The sequence below is a fragment of the Lampris incognitus genome, chromosome 6 (assembly GCF_029633865.1).
Source record: "Lampris incognitus isolate fLamInc1 chromosome 6, fLamInc1.hap2, whole genome shotgun sequence".
Lineage (NCBI taxonomy): Eukaryota > Metazoa > Chordata > Actinopteri > Lampriformes > Lampridae > Lampris > Lampris incognitus.
In genome coordinates this window covers 20,318,393-20,341,713 of record NC_079216.1, presented here as the reverse complement: position 1 = coordinate 20,341,713, position 23,321 = coordinate 20,318,393, and the positions used below count along the sequence as shown (strand labels likewise).

The following is a 23,321-nucleotide window of genomic DNA, read 5'->3' as shown; positions in this document are numbered from 1 at the left end:
ATTAAGAACTGTTACTACTTTCACTTTGTCTCTGACACGTCAATGCCTTTTGCACAATATGTGTATTTAAATATAAATACACACACACACACACACACACATATATATATATTCCTTCATATAGACCATTTGTATATTATTTGCATATTGTGCATAGACATTTATCGGCGTATACCCTCTGTTTACTCCCGGGATTTTCAACTTTTAAATTTTATTCCTGTTTACTTGTTCTTTTTGTTGCCCAATTTCGGAGTTACCAATAAGGGGTTCACTGCTTATTGTACTTGTTCATGAAGTATGTGACAAATAAACCTTTGACTCTTGAATACATTATCTCCTGTGCAGCAGTAAACATTTGGCAGAAAGGCATTCAACATGATCAACAATCGACAAATAGGCAAATCAGAAAATCCATGTAACAAAGATTTGGGTTTTTTTTATTGTGGCTTGGGGGGATATTTTTAACACAAATAGCAATTAGGTAATATTTACCATAATAACATTCCCTCATGCAGCTTTAAAAACAGCAGCAGGAGAGCCACTATTGGGCATTTCTCTGTACCAAGTACTCTAAAGTACAAGAGCTAGTTCTTCAGGAGTCTGTGCTTGTCAAGTTGATCTTGAGAGTACAAACTCACAAGATGAAAGTCATCGCTCAAATTACAGTTTGAGATGATGCGGACTTGCCAGGGTATAATGCCTAAAGCTGGGGTCCATCAGATGTTGTGACCCAGTGATTGAACATGCCTATGATTAATGTCATGCCTATGACTTACTGGCTTAACATAATAAATCATGTATACAGTAGCTGAAACTCTTAGCTTTCTCAAGTTGCATAGCATGTAGTAAAACAAAAAAGGGCTCGTAAAAGTCTACTTCTGTCTGTCATATGGTGTGCTTTTAAGCTAGCCAACAAGATATTTATTTCATAATAGTGATTTCACATACCTTTTTGTTACATGAATAAGTCACAGTATGGAAGCAAGATATGCTTTGAATGCAGTTGCTTGTTGTCTTTAATCAAAGCCTCACAGAATCTAACTTGTCACCTATTCTAGTAAAAAAAAAAAACAGTATTACACAATACCCCCAGCTAGCAGGGCTTCTTAGCCCTGAAAAAGTCAAAGCAAATTGCCATTGCTTTTCCTAAAAGGGCAAAAACTGAAATCCTCAGTTTTTTTCACCACAAATTTTCAGAATTTCTTTCCTCAAATTTTGGTGTTGAAATAGCAGTTTTAATATGACACTTTTTATAATGTACAGTTGTGGGTTCATTGAAAGTTGAAATGAATGCTGGAATCTTCATGTATCTCAAGTCTTTCAAGTCACCAACGCCTCGATTTAGTTGTTGGATCAAGAACACATCTATGCATTTAAGATCTTCTTTTCTAAATGCAAATTTCTGTTTTGGGTTGGTACTTGGGCTGCAATCAGGTGACATTTCACAAATTCACAAGGACACAAGTCAGACAAGTACACTTACCAAGAAAGGCCCATTGTTTGCTGTGCACAACATAATGACAAATTACACTGACTGTATGACCGTTGCTTTTTGTGTTGTATTTCCCAAGCTTTGTGGTTCTTGAGATAATATGCAAACAAAAAGAAGAATCTATACCAGAACTTACACAGGTTCTTAAAAGATCTAGATATGGAAAGTTCCTGGCTATGTGTTGTTAAATTCCAATTGTGGGTAAGGGTCAAATGTCTAGCTGGGTGAGATGGGTCTGGCGGTGGACTGAGAACACCTCCAACTTCTCCCAGTATCCTCAAACTCCCCCCTGTCTCCATTAACACCTCCCACCGCTGCCTACTACTACTACTACTACTTTGTTTTTATTGGCAGTTGGCATCTGAAATGTTGCATTACCGCCATCTACTAAATTCAAACTAAAATCTAAACTGACTAAAAACAATAAGCCCCATTTCCCACTCAGCTATAACATCTTTATTTCTCAGGTTTCTGAGGAGGACTTAAAACCTCTCTTAACAGCTGCTGCATACCATCTCCAGAAACTCCCACAACACCCAGAAACCCCCTTTCTGCATCTACAATTATGTTAAATCGCTCGGATTCTCTTTCCACTCCAGCATTACAGTTAATTACCTTTGCCAAAAATGCCAAAAACCTCAACTGATCCTTACAAAAGCAAAACTCAGCATGCTTCCTGACCGACTCCTTAGCATCTTGTCTCACATCATAATACTTCTTACCTACGTCCTCATGATTAGTTCTCGTCTTAGATCTAACCCTGATTACTTTTGCCTCCCTTATTCTCTTTGGACATTTAGCCGTAGCAGTCTGTTCTGTTGCCTACCAACATGGGGATCGCTGGTTCAAATTCCCGTGGTACCTCTGGCTTGGTCGGTCGTACCTACAGACACAATTGGCCGTGTCTGTGGGTGGGAAGCCGGATGTGGGTATGTGTCCTGGATGCTGCACTGGCGCCTCCTCTGGACGATCTGGGAGTCTGTTCAGGTTCGGGGGGGAGGGGGAACTGGGGGGAATAGCGTGATCCTCCCACACACTACGTCCACCTGGTGAAACTCCTCACTGTCAGGTGAAGAGAAGCGGCTGGCGACTCCACATGTATCAGAGGAGGCATGTGATAGTCTGCAGCCCTCCCTGGCATGGCAGAGGGGGTGGAGCAGTGATTGGGATGGCTCGGAAGAGTGGGGTAATTGGATGGGTGCATTTGGGCAGAAAAGGGGGGGGGGTCCGGAAAAAAATGTGTATATATATATATATATATATATATATATATACATACATACATACATACATATATACATATATACATACATACATACATACATACATACATACATACATACATACATACATACATATATACATATATACATACACACACACTATGTTGGACCAAGCAGAGCTTCTCCCTGGTTGGTCCATGAAAGAAGATATTTTGCCTATCCTCTCTGGTTGGAGGCATTCTGCATCTGCCAAGTGTGACTGACATGATGAGCACACACACAACATTAATGTTGTTTTGCTGTAGCAGACAAGTATCCTGGGACAAAATTGGCTGCTCCATGGCAACAATGATTCAGGCCTGTTCAACCAACCAATCATTGTTGTGTGTGCTGTTGTGCAACACTTTTCACATACAAGTGCAAGCATTGAGTCAAAGTGCAAAGTTAGACAAACAAGTAAATGCAGAGACACATGAGGGACAGGGAGAGAGATATAGCTGTGGAGAGCAGAGGCTCTGTCCCTTTTTAAGACTTTGCAGCAGACAACTTGCTGTTGTTAATCAACTTGATTTTAACTCAGGTGTTTCTGTTCTTTGTTTCTGATAAATCGGCTGTCGGGTCCTCAACCACCATGATCAACCATGATTTAATGTTGGGGAACCCCTGGTAGTGATGTGGGTTTACCACAGATTTCTAAAACCATGCTACATATCAGTATGGCGCTCAGCATGAAAAGCAACTCATGGAAAAAAAGCCACATCTTCTTTTATTTCCCAATATTCTGTAGAAGTAAACCCACCTGCTAGCTAGAAGAATTGGAAGGAAGCAGATTTTTTCTTTTGACTTTGCTAATCGTGCAAGCACATGCACACAAATAAGCAGTGAGTGACATTTTGCCTTTCAGTTTTGTGATGTAGAGTTTGCTCAGTTGGATGCAAGCCTATCTGTCTATCCATCCATCCATCCATCCATCCATCCATCCATCTATCTCTACTATGCTTCACAATTTGTTTCAGCCATCTATCTGTCCCATTATGCATTGCTGCTATCTAACATTCCATTAATCTGTTGTCCTATGTAATTTTTGGCTTTTTTTTGTTTTGTGGATTTCCCCCTTTTTTTCTTCCAATTGCATTTTGGCCAATTACCCCACTCTCCCGGGCTGTCCTGGTCACTGCTCCACCCCCTCTGCCGATCCGGGGAGGGCTGCAGACTACCACATGCCTCTTCTGATTCATATGGAGTCGTCAGCAGCTTCTTTTCACCTGACAGTGAGGAGTTTCACCAGGGGGATGTAGCGTGTGGGGGAATCACGCTATTCCTCCCAGTTTCCCGCCCGAACAGGTGCCCCGACCGACCAGAGGAGGGGCTAATGCAGCGACCAGGACACACACCCCCATCCAGCTTCCCACCCGCAGACACGGCCAATTGTGTCTGTAGGGACGCCCGAACAAGCCGGAGGTAACACAGGGATTCGACGGAGTAGACCGCCATGCCACCTGGATGCCCATAAATTTTTGTCTTAGCTGTCAGTCTGTCTGTCTATCATTCTATCCATGTTTCTGTCTGGTTTTTTTTTTAAGTGTGTTTAATCTGCTGTTGTGCTTGTCTGTCGATGTGTCCTGTTTATTCCAGTCTATTATTACTGACAGAGAAAGCAGAATAAAGGAGGGAGAGAGAAGGAAGGGGGCAGGGGTTTATTATCATTGCATGTCCTAGCGCCAGATTTAGAGCTTTAATTAATGCATTCATTTGGTGATGTAGTTGATTCTGCTATAGGGGTGGGCGACATATCGACTATACTCGATGTGTTCTGGCTTGTTCTACGTGGGATGCAGTAATTGACTATATCGCCAATGTCAATTACAAATTGTTAAGTAATTTTTTTAAGCCGCCAGCATTAGGCTTGCTTTGGCGTTTCGCTTCTCTCGCTCTCTCCTATGGCCTTCTTCCTCTCACAGTTATAAAGAGAGAGAGAAAGAAAAACTCATACAAATGTCACACACACTCGCCCGCCCCTCCAGACTCCTCTCCTCGGCGAGTGTGTGACATATTATATATGAGGCGTGTGTTTCTGTGGCCGGCGGAAGCAGGGAAAGAGCCTGGAGAGAGCGAAAGAAGTGAAGCGCCCAAACGAGTTTACATGTGCTGAGTTTGGAAGCAGAACTAGAAGATAGAGGCGGAAGAACTGGTCCAGAGAAGAAACAGCACTGGATTCGTTGCTGTGAGCACTGTTTTTCCCACAGCGTGTGGGTAACTGCTGCTGTGTGCCTTGGCGTTGCAAATTGAGGTCACTCACTCGCTCATGGACAACCCGAGAGGGACGTTTCAGCAGGATGCGCTCAAAACTGATGTATGGACACACGGAAGGCAACAAATAAGGACAACAAATAGTGGCGTGGGTCTGGAGTGTGTCGTGTTTTTTGTTAAGGGTCTTTATTGAGCTTGGGCGCTATAGAACTACGCTACGGTATGTTGGCCCACATCATCCATCCATTATCCAAACCGCATATCCTTACTCAGGGTCGCGGGGATGCTGGAGCCTATCCCAGCAGTCATTGTGTGGCAGGCGGGGAGACACCCTGGACAGGCTGCCGGGCCATCACAGGGCCATATATTTATTTTCCTGTAACGCCCGTTAAAAGCCCAAGTGTGGAATTGCCCGGTTTGAATAAATACCGTTTTGTTAAACTGAACCGGGTTGTGATTTCCCCCCTTTTTGTATGCAAGTCTAAAATTGTTCCATAGAAACCAGAGATGAATATAAACAAGAGTTTTAATGCAAGCATAGTATGTTGCAGGGACTACTAGGATCACCAGACTGGTGTAATTGTATGCATCAAATGATTAAATCGAGCATTTATGAAATACTTTGTACTTTGGAGGAGATTTCAAAATATCAAGCTATATATATCATGTAGCGTGATATAGCCTAAAGATATCGCAGTATTATTTATAGGCCATGTCGCCCAGCCCTGTTCTCCTACTGTATCCCTCTCTTCTTTCTCTTTTTGCGTCTCTCTTTCTCGTTTTCTCATTTTGTGTATTTCCGTCTCTGTCAGCAGCACACACCACTGGCAGGTCAAGACTTGCCCGTGTATGGGGAGATGAAGAGACACACACTGACTGGAAAGAGAGCCGTTAGAGAACAATAGACAAAAGCAACCGCACACACACACACATGACATAGACACTCTTACACACACACACACACACACACACACACACACTCAAAGTTAGATTATATGCCGGCGCAAGCATAAAACACGTAGGCACACACTTTTCTCTCCACTTAAATGTCTTTGTCTTTGGTCATTTTTTGTTGATTACCGAGCGCATCAGATCTACAGCAGCTGTTAGTCCTGTGTGTTTATGTGATTGCGGTTGTTTGTGTGTGAGCGTGTGTTGTTACCTGTATGAATCTGTGATCTTGTGCGCGTGCGATTTTGCTCAGAGTTTACTTGTGTTGACTAACGCATATGGTGTGTGTCTCCAGGATCATCCACGAGGACGGTTTCTCAGGCGATGATGTAAAGCAGTACAAGCCTGTTGTCTATAGCAACACCATCCAATCTCTTGCTGCCATCGTCCGTGCCATGGATACGCTGGGCCTGGAATATGGGGACAAAGAGCGCAAGGTCAGAATACGGATGCACACACCAACACTAACCCGCTGTAAAAGACAAAATCAAGTGTGCTTCCTGATCACACTTGTTATAATTAACCACTTTCACCAGATGTAAACATGCAGATGAACACCAAATGAATACACAACATTAATGCAAATATTACCAAAATGTCAAACCCAAATACAACAATGAGAATACACAACCACAAAAAGGAAACACAAAAGCAAGAGAGTAAAGCAACTGCAAACAAAAGCAAAGTAACTGCGAATCACACAGCGTGACAACATTAAGAAAACATGCTGCAAAATCCCACATTGGAAATATTTCTGTACGACCCAAATAGCACCGGGACCAGTCAGTACTACATGCTGCAGCTCATATGATGACATCAATGCCGTTTCGGCAGAGGATTCTTAATCCCCCTGTTTACACTGAGCATAGAAATGCATCTTGAGTAGCTCTGATTGCTATTCTGTTTAGTCTAAACACATAAAAATCCATGTATAAACAGAACCAAGACACATTGAAGCCAGCTTTAAATCTGACTGCTCAAACCAAAATCCTTCTTCAATGCCACTTGGGTCTTTTTATACTACTTTTTGCTAGATTTTTACTTGGATTTTTATGTAGTTAGACTAATTCAGATAGGTATCAGATTTACCCAGGACACATTTTTATGCTAAGTGTAAACAGGGTCAATGAGTCTTTGAAATTTGAATTTTAGCTATGTAGGTATAAAAGCCAGCTAGTTAAACCATACCTATTCCAGTTAGCAAGGCAGCACATTGAGTCAACCATTTAAGAATATCCAAGTTACTCTATACAGCTACAAGAATATGACCAAATTCATTTATAAATTAAAGACTCATTAAAGGTGCCATGAAATGAAAAATGTGTTTTCATTCTTGTTGCTTCTTTTATCTACTCTTAATTTACATCTATTTAACATTATGTTGTAGAAATTCACAAAAAATCATCTTATTTTTGTGTTTATGTGTGAATAATATTTTTTGTCTCCCTGGAAAATACAATAATCTTTTTGACTTTATTCTGCACAAAATCCCATGAATTGGAAGTAAGGCTGAGAAAAGACAAGTGATCTTTTACCACCAAACTGAAACAAGCCAATAGCTGTCCACATCCACATCATTCAAAAAATGCCAGGCCAGTGTTGGCCGTTAGTCAAATCAAACGCCCTCCCCTCACCGAGTCACATCCGACAGTTCGGTTACAGTCGGATGTATATGTCAAGGTGAAGAAGTTCCTGGTGGTCTTCATGTTGTTTCATGGAACCTTGCATGTACCAGCCACTATATTTTTTTGTCTTAAGTTTCCCTAAAAATATTCTATTGCACATTGAACATGTTCCTAGCCTTTAAATATTCTGTAGTTCAAAATTCTTTACTGGCCAGAAATTACAGGATTAAATGATGATGATAGTCAACAAGAATCGCCAGACTCCTCTTCAAACCTTCACTCTATTACTAGTACTAGGTCTTGATAATAAAATCACCTTAATTGCCCAGTATAATTAGTTTCAGAGTACATTTTGATTTGTACAAGGACAAGAACACATACACTTAGCTATAATGAATGACCTATTTCCATTACAGTTACGGTACCAAAGTGTATGTATACATTAACATATTAGTGTGTACATCAGCCAGTTGCATGTTTAATATGTACATGAACAAGGTAATGTGGGTGGATGGCACTGGTAAGTGCAGACAGCTTTGAGAGTCCATGTCTTACCTCATGTGACACATAGTCATATGAGGATTCTCAGGTCACGTAAGCATTTTCTACTAACATAAATTAGAAAATGTGCTTGTTAACGGGGAAATGTGACTTAAAAAAGATGTACCTATGCATATGGATGTGGAAATCCATCTCAGAGTTCTCATTCTTGAAGAATTCACCGTAGCGCTACAGTTCCACTAACTTATTAATAGGGTACGTTGTATTAATGAATCAGAGGTGGAGTAAGGCGGGCCTTAGCAGAATGTGGGTTGGAAAAATAAGGTATCTGTGTATGTGTGAAACCACGCCCTGTACTCCTCCTCGAGTGACATCACCACCTTAAAACCAACTGTTAATTTAATTCATGCTTAAACATGTGCTTAAATTGTATTATTGCGGCGCCAATAGGTGTGTTGAAAAAATTTGGTACACCTAAATTATGTGATGGTGCACCTACAGGAAAAAGTTAGGCGTACCAGTGCAACCAATGTAAGAAGTGAGCCCTGATTGGAATCCACACTGATTTAAATGAATCATGTGTAATTAGGGGCGGCACGGTGGCGTAGTGATTAGCGTGGTCATTGCACAGCAAGAAAGTCCTGGGTGAGCTCTGGGGTAGTCCAGGCTTGGGGGTCGTCCCGGGTCATCCTCTGTGTGGAGTTTACATGTTCTCCCTGTGTCTGCGTGGGTTTCCTCTGGGTGCTCCAGTTTCCTCCCACAGTCCAAAGACATGTAGGTCAGGTGAATCGGCCATACTAAGTTGTCCCTAGGTGTGTGTGTGTGTGTGTGTGTGTGTGTGTGTGTGTGTGTGTGTGTGTGTGTGTGTGGGCCCTGTGATGGCCTGGCGGCCTGTCCAGGGTGTCTCCCTGCCTCCCGCCCAATGACCGCTGGGATAGGCTCCAGCATCCCCGTGTGAGAGCAGGATAAGCGGTTTGGATGATGGATGGATGGATGGATGAGAATCAGTCTTCTAATCTGTTTCACTTATTCGGAAAAGGAAACTGTTACCGATGGTTTTGTGTATGGATGGTCAGTACTGACGAGTAACGTACTCAGCTGAAGCCATAAAATCCTCGTTGCATACTATATTGATGGAGAAATCAGTGTTCTCCTGCTCACGGAGGGGGAAGATGTACATATGTTCGAGAGCGCAGTGTCAACAGCGACTTGGCCAGTCTGCAGAATGCACACGCCAGTCCTTTTCCTTTTACGCTGAACATACAGAACCTGCGGCTGATTGTGTAATCAGCGCATGTCATCGCCCTCTAACAGTAATTTGCGGCGCCCGGTTCAAAAAAACCCAATGGAATGGGCCTCCCTTTAACCATCATAGAACTGCAGACTCTCATACACAGAAAACAAAAGTTTAGTGATCATGAAATAGATGTCTATGAGGTATCAGCAAACCTAGAAATACTACAGGGGTATAATTCTAGCCCCCCTCCAAAAAAAATCTGTTTGGGCGACTATAACAATTAAAATGCATGCCTTAACAGCTACTCATAGGGAAGTGGAAGAAGTCAAAAAAAGATGACGACATTAAGAAGAGAACGGAGGAAAAGGTTTCTTTCAACAGGGCAAAAGTGAGCCAGACTGGTGGAGCCGCGGGGGACCTCCACAACAAAGAGAACTAACGCCTTGGGAAGAAATTGTACAGCAAACAGTGGTCACTGAACGGGTAGAAGGCATGGAAGGCAGAGATATGGCTGAGCTATGGTCTCATTATTGGTCTGTGAAGACAAGTTATTGTGACATTTCTTCTGGGCCTCGTGAGCTTCACTTTTTTTACTTTTTTGAAATTTTCCCCCTTTTTCTCCCCAATTGCACTTGGCCAATTACCCCACTCGTCTGAGTGTTCCCGGTTGCTGCTCCTCCCCCTCTGCCGAGCCGGGGAGGGCCACAGACTACCACATGTCTCCTCCGATACATGTGGAGTCGCCAGCCACTTCTTTTCACCTGACAGTGAGGAGTTTCGCCAGGAGGACATAGTGCGTGGGAGGATCACACTATTCCCCCCAGTTCCCCCTCCCCCCAAACAGGCACCTCAACCAGCCAGAGGAGGCGCTAGAGCAGTGACCAGGACACATACCCACATCTGGCTTCCCACTCACAAACACAGCCAATTGTGTCTGTAGGGACGCCCGACCAAGCCGGAGGTAACACGGAGACTCGATCTGGCGATCCCCATGTTGGCAGGCAACGGAATAGACCGCCACCGCACCCGGATGCCCTGAGCTTCACTTTTTATTCATATACACCTACAGAAGACAACTAATGTTGCTAAAAGTAACTGGATGATATTATTAATTTTTATGCTCAGACTTCTCATTCTCTCTTTTCCTCATATTAACAGTAACAAGTGATACAGTAGTTATTATTGGTGCCCTTGGCGTTTAATTTGTAATGTTTTGACTCTTTTTTAACTTGCGCTACCTGGATTACACCTGCTTTTAAGAGGTGGAGAAATTTCACCACAAAACAGACATGCGCTTTCCCCCCGCAGTTTTCATGCATACTGCAGAATATGTAATCAGTCTCCTTGCGCGTCTCCTCCCATGGTTTTGTGCGAAACTCCCGCTTTTCCCTCCACCCTCCCGTGAATGCATGTGCACAAGTAGCAAAAGCGCGACTCGTCATTCTGCGCTCCCGCAGCAGGCAAAAGACAGATTTAGCCCCGTGCAGTCCGTTCGTGCATACCATGCCATGTTTTTAGGCACACGTTGTGACGAAATTACGGCTAAAACGGGCACTAGCATGTTCGTACTTCTGCCCCAGAGTCTTTCCCACGGCGCCTACATGTCCTGGAGTACATTGTGGGGTGTCCTTCCACGTCACCACCGGAAATGTGGCTTAGCCGAGAGAATGAGGACATGTTTTAGAACAAGGTCTTTCGAGTAGATCAGAGTGTTGGAAACCCTGCTAGGCTGTAGCTTTTCCGTCCGCCAACTGACGCCGTGATATGTCACTTCGCGGAACAGAAAAAACTTGTACTGCAGTCCCGGAGATGCAGAAACAACCGTGAACAACTGCAGGTGTTTTTCTTGTGCTGTCCCTGTTGCAGATGGACAGCGATAAGGTTGAAAACGTGCAAATATTCCCTTTAAAAGTGCTCTTAGTGCACGTGATTTAAGGTCACTGCACTATTGTCATACTATACCTAGGCGGCATGTAAATTACCTTACGACGCACTGTGATTAGCATTAACCATCCATCCATTATCCAAACCGCTTATCCTGCTCTCAGGGTCGCAAGGATGCTGGATTCTATCCCAGCAGTCATTGGGCGGCAGGTGGGGAGACACCCTGGACAGGCCGCCAGGCCATCATACAGGGCCGATATACACACACACACACACACACACACACACACACACACACACACATTCATAAATTTAGTACGGCCGATTCACCTGACCTGCATGTCTTTGGACTGTGGGAGGAAACCGGCGCCCCCAGAGGAAACCCACACAGACATGGGGAGAACACGCAAATGCCACACAGAAGACGACCCCCAATGTTGGACTACCACGGGGCTCGAACCCACATGGTGGCATGGTGCCGCAGTGGTTAGCACGGTCGCCTCACAGCAAGAAGGTTCTGGTTCGAACCCCGGGATAGTCCAACCTCGGGGGTTGTCCCGCATCGTCCTTTGTGTGGAGTTTGCGTGTTCTCCGTGTGTCTGCGATTAGCATTAACCCCACATTAAAATGTTAATATGCACATTGGTCATGCAGTAGGACAATGGACACGGACTACACAGGCCCCGGTTAGTTGGTGGGTGTGTGTGTGTGTGTGTGTGTATGTATATATGTGTATATATTTTTTCAGGTATTGACTGTAATAACTCCGATTTGCTGTGTGCATATGTATATGATTAGCACTGTTCCACCGTGTGGCCGCAGCTGTACAGGGAAGTGCAGAAGTATGGACGTTTTAATCTTGCTGTTACTGCAGCGTTCTTGTGTTGCGTTGTTTTGTTATCCTATACTGATCGTTCTCATTTGAATTTTGATGACACAATTTAACCAGGCAGCAGAATTTATGGCAGGTATTGTAATTGTGAGAATTATAGGTGGGATATGTAATAAAAAGAAACTCTGAATATTGTTTTCAAGGACGAGCTAAAAAGTAATCTCAAAGAAATGTTACAGCAATAAGTTTATTAAGCTGGATTTTGAATCAATGTTTGTTTTGTTTACTCTTTATTGGCATTAATGTTGGACAATATTATGACATGATAATAAGAGGACTTAAGAGGAAACCCCAGCATCAAACCAGTAAACTAAAGATAGAAGGAGCTGGCAAGAGGAAGTTTACATGCAAATATCTTGAAATACACAATGTGCATGTTAGATGATGGCATGATAGAGATTTCCAAATGTTTTTATTTTGTATTTATTTTGAGCCTATAACATTACCATATTATTCATAAACAGCGAATAAACAACAAACTGCATTTAATCAAATGGTGTGGCCGTCGGTCACTAAAATGCCTTGCTCGTGAAGACTTGCAAATCAAAATGTAAAATAAAAACTGAAGCTGCGATGGTTAGGGATCGATGGTGCCATCAAGGTAACGTAACATAGAGAAGCGCTGTCTCTTTCCTCATATTTACTCCATTTAGCACCCTTGCACCCACATACACTGATCATGCAGGTGCTGTTGCTTGAAGTCTTGGGGGGTGAAGTGCTCAGGGATCAGGGTGGACGTTGAGATTGGGGAAATGTATTGTGTTGATTGTGAAGGGCAGTGTTATGCCTCACAGGGTCAAGCCTGCTGGAAGTTGTAGGTAGATAGAATAACAGATATTCACCACGGATCAGTGTTGTAATGACTACAATGACTATAATCTGTTGTGCAAACTGACATTTTCCAGCTTCCACAAAGCACTAACAGTGGAGACTACAGGAGACAGCAGGCATGTTATTGGTAGAGGAACAGGAGAGAAAGCTGATCGTGAAAAGTTTTTTTTTACATTCATAATGATTTTTGATACTGGCTGAAATTGGTCGTATGTACAACTTCAGTAGTTATTGTAAGTTAAATGGTAGATAAAAGTTTTATCAAAATAGTTTCACTGGTCGTAGTCAAAATAAATAAATAAATAAAGTAAATTGAAATGGACATTTATTTCCAAAATTGAAAACGGAATGAACTAAAAAAAAACAAAAAAAAAACCCACTAATTGCTCAGCATTAACAAAAATGGTGCAAAAAGATGCATTTCTCCATAGACCACTATTATATTTGAGGGCTGTGAAACTTTGTAATTACAATCAAAGAAAGTTGAATCAGTTCATCTGGATACAATGTTTATTGACAGATATGTTTCATCACTCATCTAATGCCCCTTTTACACTACATGGTACCGGCTCAGCCCGACTCGACTCGCAGAGTGTCGTTTTCCATTACCGTAACAGTACCCACTCAGTGTAGCTGGTCTGCACTGATTTTGGTACCCACTCCATTTTTTTTCGGAACCTCAACAAAGGTGGTACCAGAAAAGTGGTAACAGTTACCAAAATGCCGGTACTTTCCAGTAATGGAAAACAAAAAAGTCGAGTCCAGTTGAGCCGGTACCATGTAGTGGAAAAGGGGCATAAGTGACCTACTTCAGTCTCAACTGACTGCAGGTATCCCCACCCTTATAAACAATGCAGTGGCCTAACCGCCGAAATCAACATCCAGTTTTCTTACCTGGATTAATGAGCATGCATCAAGACATTTGTAATTACAATGTTTTTGGTGTCCATTCAGTATTCAAAATTTAGAATAATAATCATAGATTTTGTCATTAAAAGCAAAAAGTCCTTCATTGCCTAGAAATACCCAAAATTGTTTTTAAAAAAATCCATATTAACCATAATACCTCATGCGAAGGAACAGCGTTGGGTGAATTTCCCGATAAAACACCCCAACTCTAGATGTAGCTGTGCTTTATATTGTGTTGTATGAGCGTGGTTGTGTCCATTTGTCTACACGTTTCTCCTCTTAAACAGTTTACATCAGAAATCAGGAACACTTTGTCATTTCATTTCATGCACTTGCGCACCCCAGCCCACAGCTGTGCAACACAAAGATAAAAACACATATCGAAAAACTACAAGAACTACAAGAACACATATAAAAAAATACTGTCCAGGAGAATGTACGCCAGCCCAGGATGAGTGTTGGAACTGCCGGTCTGCATGGGCTAGCAGTTAGCTTAGCCTGCCCTACTTCCGCATCCTGTCAGACTGCCCTTGGTGTTTCCTCTTCAGCGACAGCTTTGGTTAGGGCTGTGGTCCTTGGGCCTACAGGACGCAGCAGACCAAGCTCCCTCAGCCAATCCAACGCCAGCTCTCCCAGCCAGACACCTTCGACACACCACCCCACACGCCACACGATGACACTAAAAACACAGTCAAGGCTAGGCGAGGCCGCCCTCATTGTTATCTGAACTGCCAGTCTGCATGGACTAGCAGTTAGCTTAGCCTGCCCCGCTTCCGCATCCTGTCAGACCGCCCTCGGTGTTACCTCTTCGGGCACAGCTCCAGGCAGGGCTGTGGACCCAGGACACAGCAAACCCAAGCTCTCCCAGCCAATCCAGCACCAGCTCATCCAGCCATCAAATGAAGACAAACTTAGACACAGACGTGGACAAAGACACTGCATGGACAGTACCGGGTGAGGCCGCTGAAAACGTGAATTCGCGCCGCCATCTTCCCACACCGGTACTGGGTGAGGCTGCTGCAAATGTGAATTTGCGCCGCCATCTTCCACACCTGAAGCGGTGTGGGAACACTTAAGTGCAGCACTGTCTTTCTAATCAATATTAGGTCACTAGCGATTTCTGATAGCATTAGCAACATTAGCAGTATCAAGCTTTAGTTAACTTCATCTGCAGTTTAAACAAGTTAAATGGAAACTGAATAAATCATAATCTGAGCAGTTATTTATCAAAGGTGTACATATAACACAAAAACAGCATGTGGTGATCTGATTGTTTGAGGAACTAGAGTTACCGCCATTGGAGACTACTACTACTACTTTCGGCTGCTCCCGTTAGGGGTCGCCACAGCGGATCATCCATTTCCATTTCTTCCTGTCTTCTGCGTCTTCCTCTGTCACACCAGCCACCTGCATGTCTTCCCTCACCACATCCATAAACCTCCTCTTTGGCCTTCCTCTTCTCCTCTTCCCTGGCAGCTCCATATTCAGCATCCTTCTTCCAATATACTCAGCATCTCTCCTCCACACATGTCCAAGCCATCTCAATCTTGCCTCTCTTGCTTTGTCTCCAAACCGTCCAACCTGAGCGGTCCCTCTAATATAATCGTTCCTAATCCTGTCCTTCTTCGTTACTCCCAGTGAAAATCTTAGCATCTTCAACTCTGCCACCTCCAGCTCCGCCTCCTGTCTTTTCATCAGTGCCACTGTCTCCAAACCATATAACATAGCTGGTCTCACAACCATCTTGTAAACTTTCCCTTTAACTCTTGCTGATACCCTTCTGTCGCAAATCACTCCTGACACACTTCTCCACCCACTCCACCCTGCCTGCACTCTCTTTTTCACCTCTCTACTGCACTCCCCATTACTTTGGACAGTTGACCCCAAGTATTTAAACTCAAATGCCTTTGTCACCTCCATTCCTTGCATCCTGACCATTCCACTGTCCTCTCTCTCATTCACGCATAGGTATTCCGTCTTGCTTCTACTGACTTTCATTCCTCTTCTCTCCAGTGCATACCTCCACCTCTCCAGGCTCTCCTCAACCTGCACCCTACTCTCGCTACAGATCACAATGTCATTCGCGAACATCATCGTCCATGGAGACTCCTGCCTGATCTTGTCCGTCAACCTGTCCATCACAATTGCAAACAAGAAAGGGCTAAGAGCCGATCCTTGATGTAATCCCACCTCCACCTTGAACCCATCTGTCATTCCAACCGCACACCTCACCATTGTCACACTTCCCTCATACGTATCCTGCACCACTCCTACATACTTCTCTGCAACTCCTGACTTCCTCATACAATACCACACCTCCTCTCTCGGCACTCTGTCATAAGCTTTCTCTAAATCTACAAAGACACAATGCAACTCTTTCTGGCCTTCTCTATACTTCTCAATCAACATTCTCAAAGCAAACATCGCGTCTGTGGTGCTCTTTCGTGGCATGAAACCATACTGCTGCTCGCTGATCGTCACCTCTCCTCTTAACCTAGCTTCTATTACTCTTTCCCAAATCTTCATGCTGTGGCTGATCAACTTTATACCTCTGTAGTTGTTACAGTTCTGCACATCGCCCTTGTTCTTGAAAATTGGTACCAGTATGCTTCTTCTCCACTCCTCAGGCATCCTCTCACTTTCCAAGATAGTGTTAAACAATCTAGTTAAAAACTCCACTGCCATCTCTACTAAACATCTCCAAGCCTCCACAGGTATGTCATCAGGACCAACTGCCTTTCCACTCTTCATCCTCTTCATAGCTGCCCTCACTTCCTCCTTGCTAATCCGCTGAACTTCCTGATTCACTATCCCTACATCATCCAACCTTCTCTCTCTCTCATTTTCTTCATTCATCAGCCCCTCAAAGTATTCCTTCCACCTTCTTAGCACACTCTCCTCGCTTGTCAGCACATTTCCATCTCTATCCTTGATCGCCCTAACTTGCTGCACATCCTTTGCAGCTTGGTCCCTCTGTCTAGCCAATCGGTACAAGTCCTTTTCTCCTTCCTTAGTGTCTAATCTGTCATACAACTCACCATACGCCTTTTCCTTTGCCTTTGCCACCTCTCTCTTTGCTTTACGCTGCATCTCCTTGTACTCCTGTCTACTTTCTTCATCTCTCTTACTATCCCACTTCTTCTTTGCCAACCTTTTCCTCTGTATAATTTGCTGTACTTCCTCATTCCACCACCAAGTCTCCTTGTCTTCCTTCCTCTGTCCTGATGACACACCAAGTACCTTCCTAGCTGTCTCCCTCACTATTTCTGCAGTAGTTTTCCAGCCATCTGGCAACTCTTCACTACCACCCAGTGCCTGTCTTAACTCCTGCCTGAACTCCACACAACAGTCTTCCTTCTTCAACTTCCACCATTTGATCTTCGGCTGTGTCTTCACTCGCTTCCTCTTCTTGGTCTCCAAAGTCATCCTACAGACCACCATCCGATGCTGCCTAGCTACGTCCTCCCCTGTCACCACCTTGCAGTCTCCAATCCCTTTTAGATGGCGCCTTCTACATAAGATATAGTCCACCTGTGTGCACTTTCCTCCACTCTTGTACATCACCCTGTGTTCCTCCCTCTTCTTGAAATATTTATTCACCACAGCCATTTCCATCCTTTTCGCAAAATCGACCACCATCTGTCCTTCCACATTTCTCTTCTTGACTCCATACCTTCCCATCACCTCCTCATCACCTCTGTTCCCTTCACCAACATGTCCATTGAAGTCCGCTCCAATCACCACTCTCTCCTCCTTGGGTACCCTCTCCACCATGTCGTCCAACTCACTCCAGAATTCTTCTTTTTCATCCATCTCACACCCAACTTGCGGGGCATATGCGCTGATAACATTCAGCAATAAACCTTCAATTTCCAGCTTCATACTCATCACTCTGTCTGACACTCTCTTCACCTCCAGCACGCTCTTGACATACTCTTCCTTCAGAATTACCCCTACCCCATTACTCCTCCCATTCACACCATGGTAGAAGAGTTTGAACCCACCTCCGATACTCCTGGCCTTACTCCCCTTCCACCTGGTCTCCTGCACACACAGTATGCCTACCTTTCTTCTTTCCATCATGTCAGCCAGCTCTCTCCCTTTACCAGTCATAGTGCCAACATTCAAAGTTCCAACTCTCACCTCCACATGCCTACCCTTCCTCCTCTCTAGCTGCCTCTGGACATGCTTTCCCCCTCTCCTTCTGCTTCGCTCAACAGTAGCATAGTTTCCACCGACACCCTGCTGGTTAACAGTACCGGTGGCAGTCGTTGGTAACCCGGGCCTCGACCGATCCGGTATGTAAGTCTTATTTATGATCCGCATATTTGATTTGGCAAAGATTTTACGCCGGATGCCCTTCCTGACGCAACCCTCCCCATTTGTCCGGGCTTGGGACCGGCACTAAGGATGCACTGGCTTGTGCGTCCTCAGTGGCTGGGTTAGTTACCGCCATTGGAGACTGTTAACCTGAAAGGCTGTACGATTCAGACTGCAGAACTACGCCATTAAAGCTGAAATAAAAGCTCACTGGGATTCTTTTTATGTCCCCTGTTTTACCGTGGTAGCAATTTTTCCCCCCAGAATCCTACTAATGTTTCCATGAAATGACCCATCACTGTCTTGATTTAGCAAAACAAAAATTGGCCTCAATGCACGCCAATAGAAACCAATTGGGTCACCGCCTCTAGGTTTTTAATATGATTTCTATGATTAGTCTGTGTGACGCACTCATGAGGACAAAAATGGTGATTTTGATGTCATAATTTGTGATGATGATAATGATGATGATGGGTGTCATAATGATGATGATGGTGACGATTGAGAACTTGGACTGTAAAAAGTTAAAGAACTCTTTGGTCAATACATTTTTTTCTGTACGTATCTAGCTGATATGACGGTCGGCTGCCTGACTTTCATCCCCAGGTAGGTGACCGCTCCTCAAACCGCTGCATGACCATGCTAGGAAACAAGAGTTTTATAGAGGGAGGTCGGTCGGATGTGCTGTAATGCCTTGGTAAAATAAGCCTCAACCACCCCGTTTTGCACACAAACAGCTTAACAAAGCACAGAAGCAAAACTTATACACACACACACACACACACACACATTTAACTGACTGCAGGCCCAAAATATCTAAAATCACAATTAAGCTATTGATCTACCAAGAGGGCTGAAATAACACTTCTATTGATTAGGGTATGATATCTGTGTGTGTGTGTGTGTGTGTGTGTGTGTGTGTGTGTGTGTGTGTGTGTGTGTGTGTGTGTGTGTGTGTATGTAAGGAGGGTTTAATATAGCTTTAGGTTGTATTTCAACAGAGTAAAGGCGAAGAGCCTTAAACATCACGGATCAGTTTCCACAGATTAAATATAAAACTCCGTGTGTGTTCAGTCTGTGTGTGTGTGTGTGTGTGTGTGTGTGTGTGTGTGTGTGTATATGTGTGTGTATATGTGTGTGTATATGTGTGTGTGTGTGTGTTTGTGGGGCATCATCATTAATGTGTCAAAGATCATGTGCCTTTTGCAAAAAAAGAAAAAGAAAAGTTCCCCCCTCAATCAGTAAGACTTGTAAGTTGTTAAGATAGGACGGTGATGTAAGCTCAAGAGACAGAAGACAGTGTTTGACTAAAAGTAGAAATAGGAGGAAGAGTAGCGTGAACGAGTGTGGATGACTTTCAAATGAAAAAAAAAAAAACCCAAAAAACAAAAGTGCACATCTGCCTGTTTCCCACCGCAAGGTGAAAGAGGGCTTGTCATGATTCTGTGTTCAGCTCGTAGCTGTCTACTGTCTCAGCCTGTTTCCTCTGCAGGACCAGGGCTGTTCTATCAACATGTGTGTCTCGCGGAGGAACATGGAGGACCGGTCACATTTCTCTTTAGTTCGGTCTGGTCTGGACAAATAGACATCTGTTCTTCATGTCACATCTCTTAGAAGATGAAAAAAATGTTTTTAATTCACTAACTGCTGAAATCTGTTACATAAAGCCTTATCTTATCACACATAAGATATTTAGGCTTGCTGGCTCAGGCTCAGCTTGCTTTGATGTCAAGAGTGAGCAGGTATGAGTCTGCTGGTTTCAGCATAACTCAGTGAAGACGCTGTAAATATTTGATTCAGTTGACATTTGGCCACAATCTCAGAACATTTACACGCATCACCTACTGTATTCGCATAAGGTAATTTTTATATTAACCTTTACACAAAATAATGGTCCTGTCATGTTGGGTGCAGGAATTGAGAATCCAGAATGCAGATGTGGTAACAGGTTAAAGAAAGGTTGAGATGCAGGAAACATGAGGGGATCAGGAACACACTTGACAGTTACATGACAGTGACATGGTACAGACGTGGTACTCTCTGACAGTGAACAAACTAAACGTAAATACCAAACTTAAATACACGGAAATCAGATTGAATAATGAACAACTGCTTTGGGGCAGATGGGTAACAGAGGAAACCTGGATAGGAGTCCAGACTGGGATGATTGTCAGAGCAGGACAAGACATGAGACGTAGAAACCGGGGATGGATTGGCTGGAATCAGGAGCGGACATGATGGATTGAAAAGCCCCGACATTGCAATCTTCACATATTAACCTTGCAAAATGTAAATAGGTAACCTAATTTTCTAATTTGTATCATTTGATGCATTCGAAGTAAAGGCCGTTGCTGGGAAATTTTCGTATCATATTTAGGTCTTTTGGCCACCTGCTCATAATCGATTTAGCTAGTTATAACCCATCTGTGCACCTTCATGATCAACATACAGTAGTGTTCAAAATAATAGCAGTGTGTGTAAAAAAAGTGAGTAAAGCTCAAAATCCTTATAATAGCTTTTATTTCCATACACGCAAATGCATTGGGAACACTGCACATTCTATTACAAATCAAAACATGAACAAAAAAATGATCAAATGTGTTATTCCTTTACAGAAAGTGAAGAAAAAGGAATATTAGGCTGTTCAAGAAATAGCAGTGTCTGCATTTTTCTTTACAAACTCAAACATTTACTGTATAAACTGAAAAATGCTTGAAGATTTAGCTTTCCTGTGAATCACTGAACTAATATTTAGTTGTATAACCACTGTTTTTGAGAACTGCTTCACATCTGTGTTGCATGGAGTCGACCAACTTCTGGCACCTGTGAACAGGTATTCCAGCCCAGGACGATTGGACTACATTCCACAATTCCTCTGCGTTTCTTGGTTTTACCTCAGAAACAGCATTGTTGATGTCACCCCACAGGTTTTCTATTGGATTAAGGTCCAGAGATTGTGCTGGCCACTCCATAACATTAATCTTGTTGGTCTGGAACAAAGATGCTGCTCGCTTACTGGTGTGTTTGGGGTCATTGTCTTGTTGAAACACCCATTTCAAGGGCATTTCCTCTTCGGCATAAGGTAACATGACTTCTTCAAGTATTTTGATGTATTTAAACTGATCCATGATCCCTGTTATGCGATAAATAGGCCCGACACCATAGTATGAGAAACATCCCCATATCATGATGCTTGCGCCACCATGCTTCACTGTCTTCACAGTGTACTGTGGCTTGAATTCAGTATTTGAGGGTCGTCTGACAAACTGTCTGCGGCCCCTAGACCCAAAAAGAACAATCCTGCTTTCATCAGTCCACAAAATGTTGTGCCATTTCTCTTTAGGCCAGTCAATGTGTTCTTTGGCAAATTGTAACCTCTTCAGCACATGTCGTTTTTTTCAACAACGGGGCTTTGCGGGGGCTTCTTGCCGAAAGCTTGGCTTCATGTAGGCGTCTTCTAATTGTTACAGCACTCACAGGTAACTTTAGACCTTCTTTGATCTCCCTGGAGCTGATCACTGGCTTAGTCTTTGCCATTTTGGCTATTCTTCGATCCATTCGAATGGTAGTTTTCCGTTTTCTTCCACGTCTTTCAGGTTTTAGTTGCCATTTTAAAGCATTCGAGATCATTTTAGCTGAGCAGCCTATCATTTTCTGCACTTCTTTATATGTTTTCCCCTCTCCAATCAACTTTTTAATCAAAGTACGCTGTTCTTCTGAACAATGTCTGGAACGACCCATTTTAAATCAAAATCAAATCAAATCAATTTTATTTGTATAGCCCAATATCACAAATTACAAATTTGCCTCAGTGGGCTTAACAGCAACACGACATCCTGTCCTTAGACCCTCTCATCGGATAAGGAACAACTCCCTAAAAAAACCCTTTAACAGGGAGAAAAATAGGAAGAAACCTCAGGGAGAGCAACAGAGGAGGGATCTCTCCCCCAAGATGGACAACGTGCAATGGATGTTGTGTTCACGCAATTACGTAATACAACATTGAAAGAGGATAACAGAATTATAATGGACATAAAATTTATGAAGAACTTGATGCACAGGATGCCAAGCAGTGTCCACATGCCAACGGAGCAGTCCAGGACCCAAGCCACGCAACCAGCATCACCATGTAATAAAAGAAAAACTTATGTGAGGAGTGGAAGGGCAGGCAGCATCCAAATGGCGACCACCATCACCATGGAGACCTGGGAGGAGAACCGACTGCACATGCATGCAAGAGAGACTCACATTTTACTCAGATTTTCAGAGAGAAATGCACTAGAACCAGCATGTACAACATTTGCTGCCTTTGTCCTTAAATAAGGGCCACCCGTTTGACACCTGTTTTTTCACAGCTGAATGACCTCCCCGATTGAACTCCACACTGCTATTATTTTGAACACACCCCTTTCAATTAACGATTCAATTACACAGAATCAGCAGCATGCATATCATGACTGTTGGGTCTGTTGGTTTTCTATTACTCTACTACACCTACTAGTGAGTTATTTGCCATGTAGAAATATAATTTCTACCAAAAGCAGTGATTGATCTGCTTAGTGATGTTGGACTACTATTATTTTGAACACAACTGTAAATATCAAAATTCGACCGTCAACAGCATCTCACTGTCAAAAGTGCAGCAACAGAGTCCAGGAAGGGCTCTTGACAGCACTTCACTATTGCAACAATGCCATCCACCACTTATCCTACTCTCAGGGTCGCGGGGATGCTGGAGCCTATTCCAGCTGTCATTGGGTGGCAGGTGGGGAGACACCCTGGAGAGGCCGCCCAGTAGGAAATTCAACATTTTTTTTTTCATTTTTCCCGCCTGTCCTTGTATCCTTTCATTTTTTTTCCTTTTGCGTGTTAACTGTTTGACTGTGCCGAGAATGCGGACACAACTCTCACTTTGGTTATACAAGGACCGGATGGCTTGTAGCAACTGCCCTGGTACCCCATACTCCTGCAGTACCCCCCACAGAGTGCCCCAGGGTACATGGTTGTAAGCCTTCATCAAGTCCACAAAACACATGTAGACTGGCTGGTCAAACCCCCCTGCCTCCCTCAGCACTTGCGCAAGGGTAAAAAGTTGGCCCGTTTTTCCACGGCCAGGACAGATCCGCATTGTTCCTCCTGGATCCGAGGTTCGACAATTGGTCAGAGCCTCCTTTACAGCACCCTAGAGTAGACTTTCCTAGGGAGG

The 23,321-nt window shown here is 43.5% G+C and overlaps 1 protein-coding gene across 3 annotated transcripts in view; it reads left to right on the top strand.

The window, feature by feature from the left end:
* The window catches only part of LOC130114797 (guanine nucleotide-binding protein G(o) subunit alpha), a 206,161-nt gene that overhangs the window by 55,043 nt on the left and 127,797 nt on the right, over positions 1-23,321 (top strand). For all 3 annotated transcript variants that reach the window (XM_056282720.1, XM_056282721.1, XM_056282722.1), the window contains one exon: positions 6,212-6,353. In XM_056282720.1, coding sequence (XP_056138695.1) covers positions 6,212-6,353 — 142 coding nt within the window. The remainder of the gene's footprint in view (positions 1-6,211; positions 6,354-23,321) is intronic.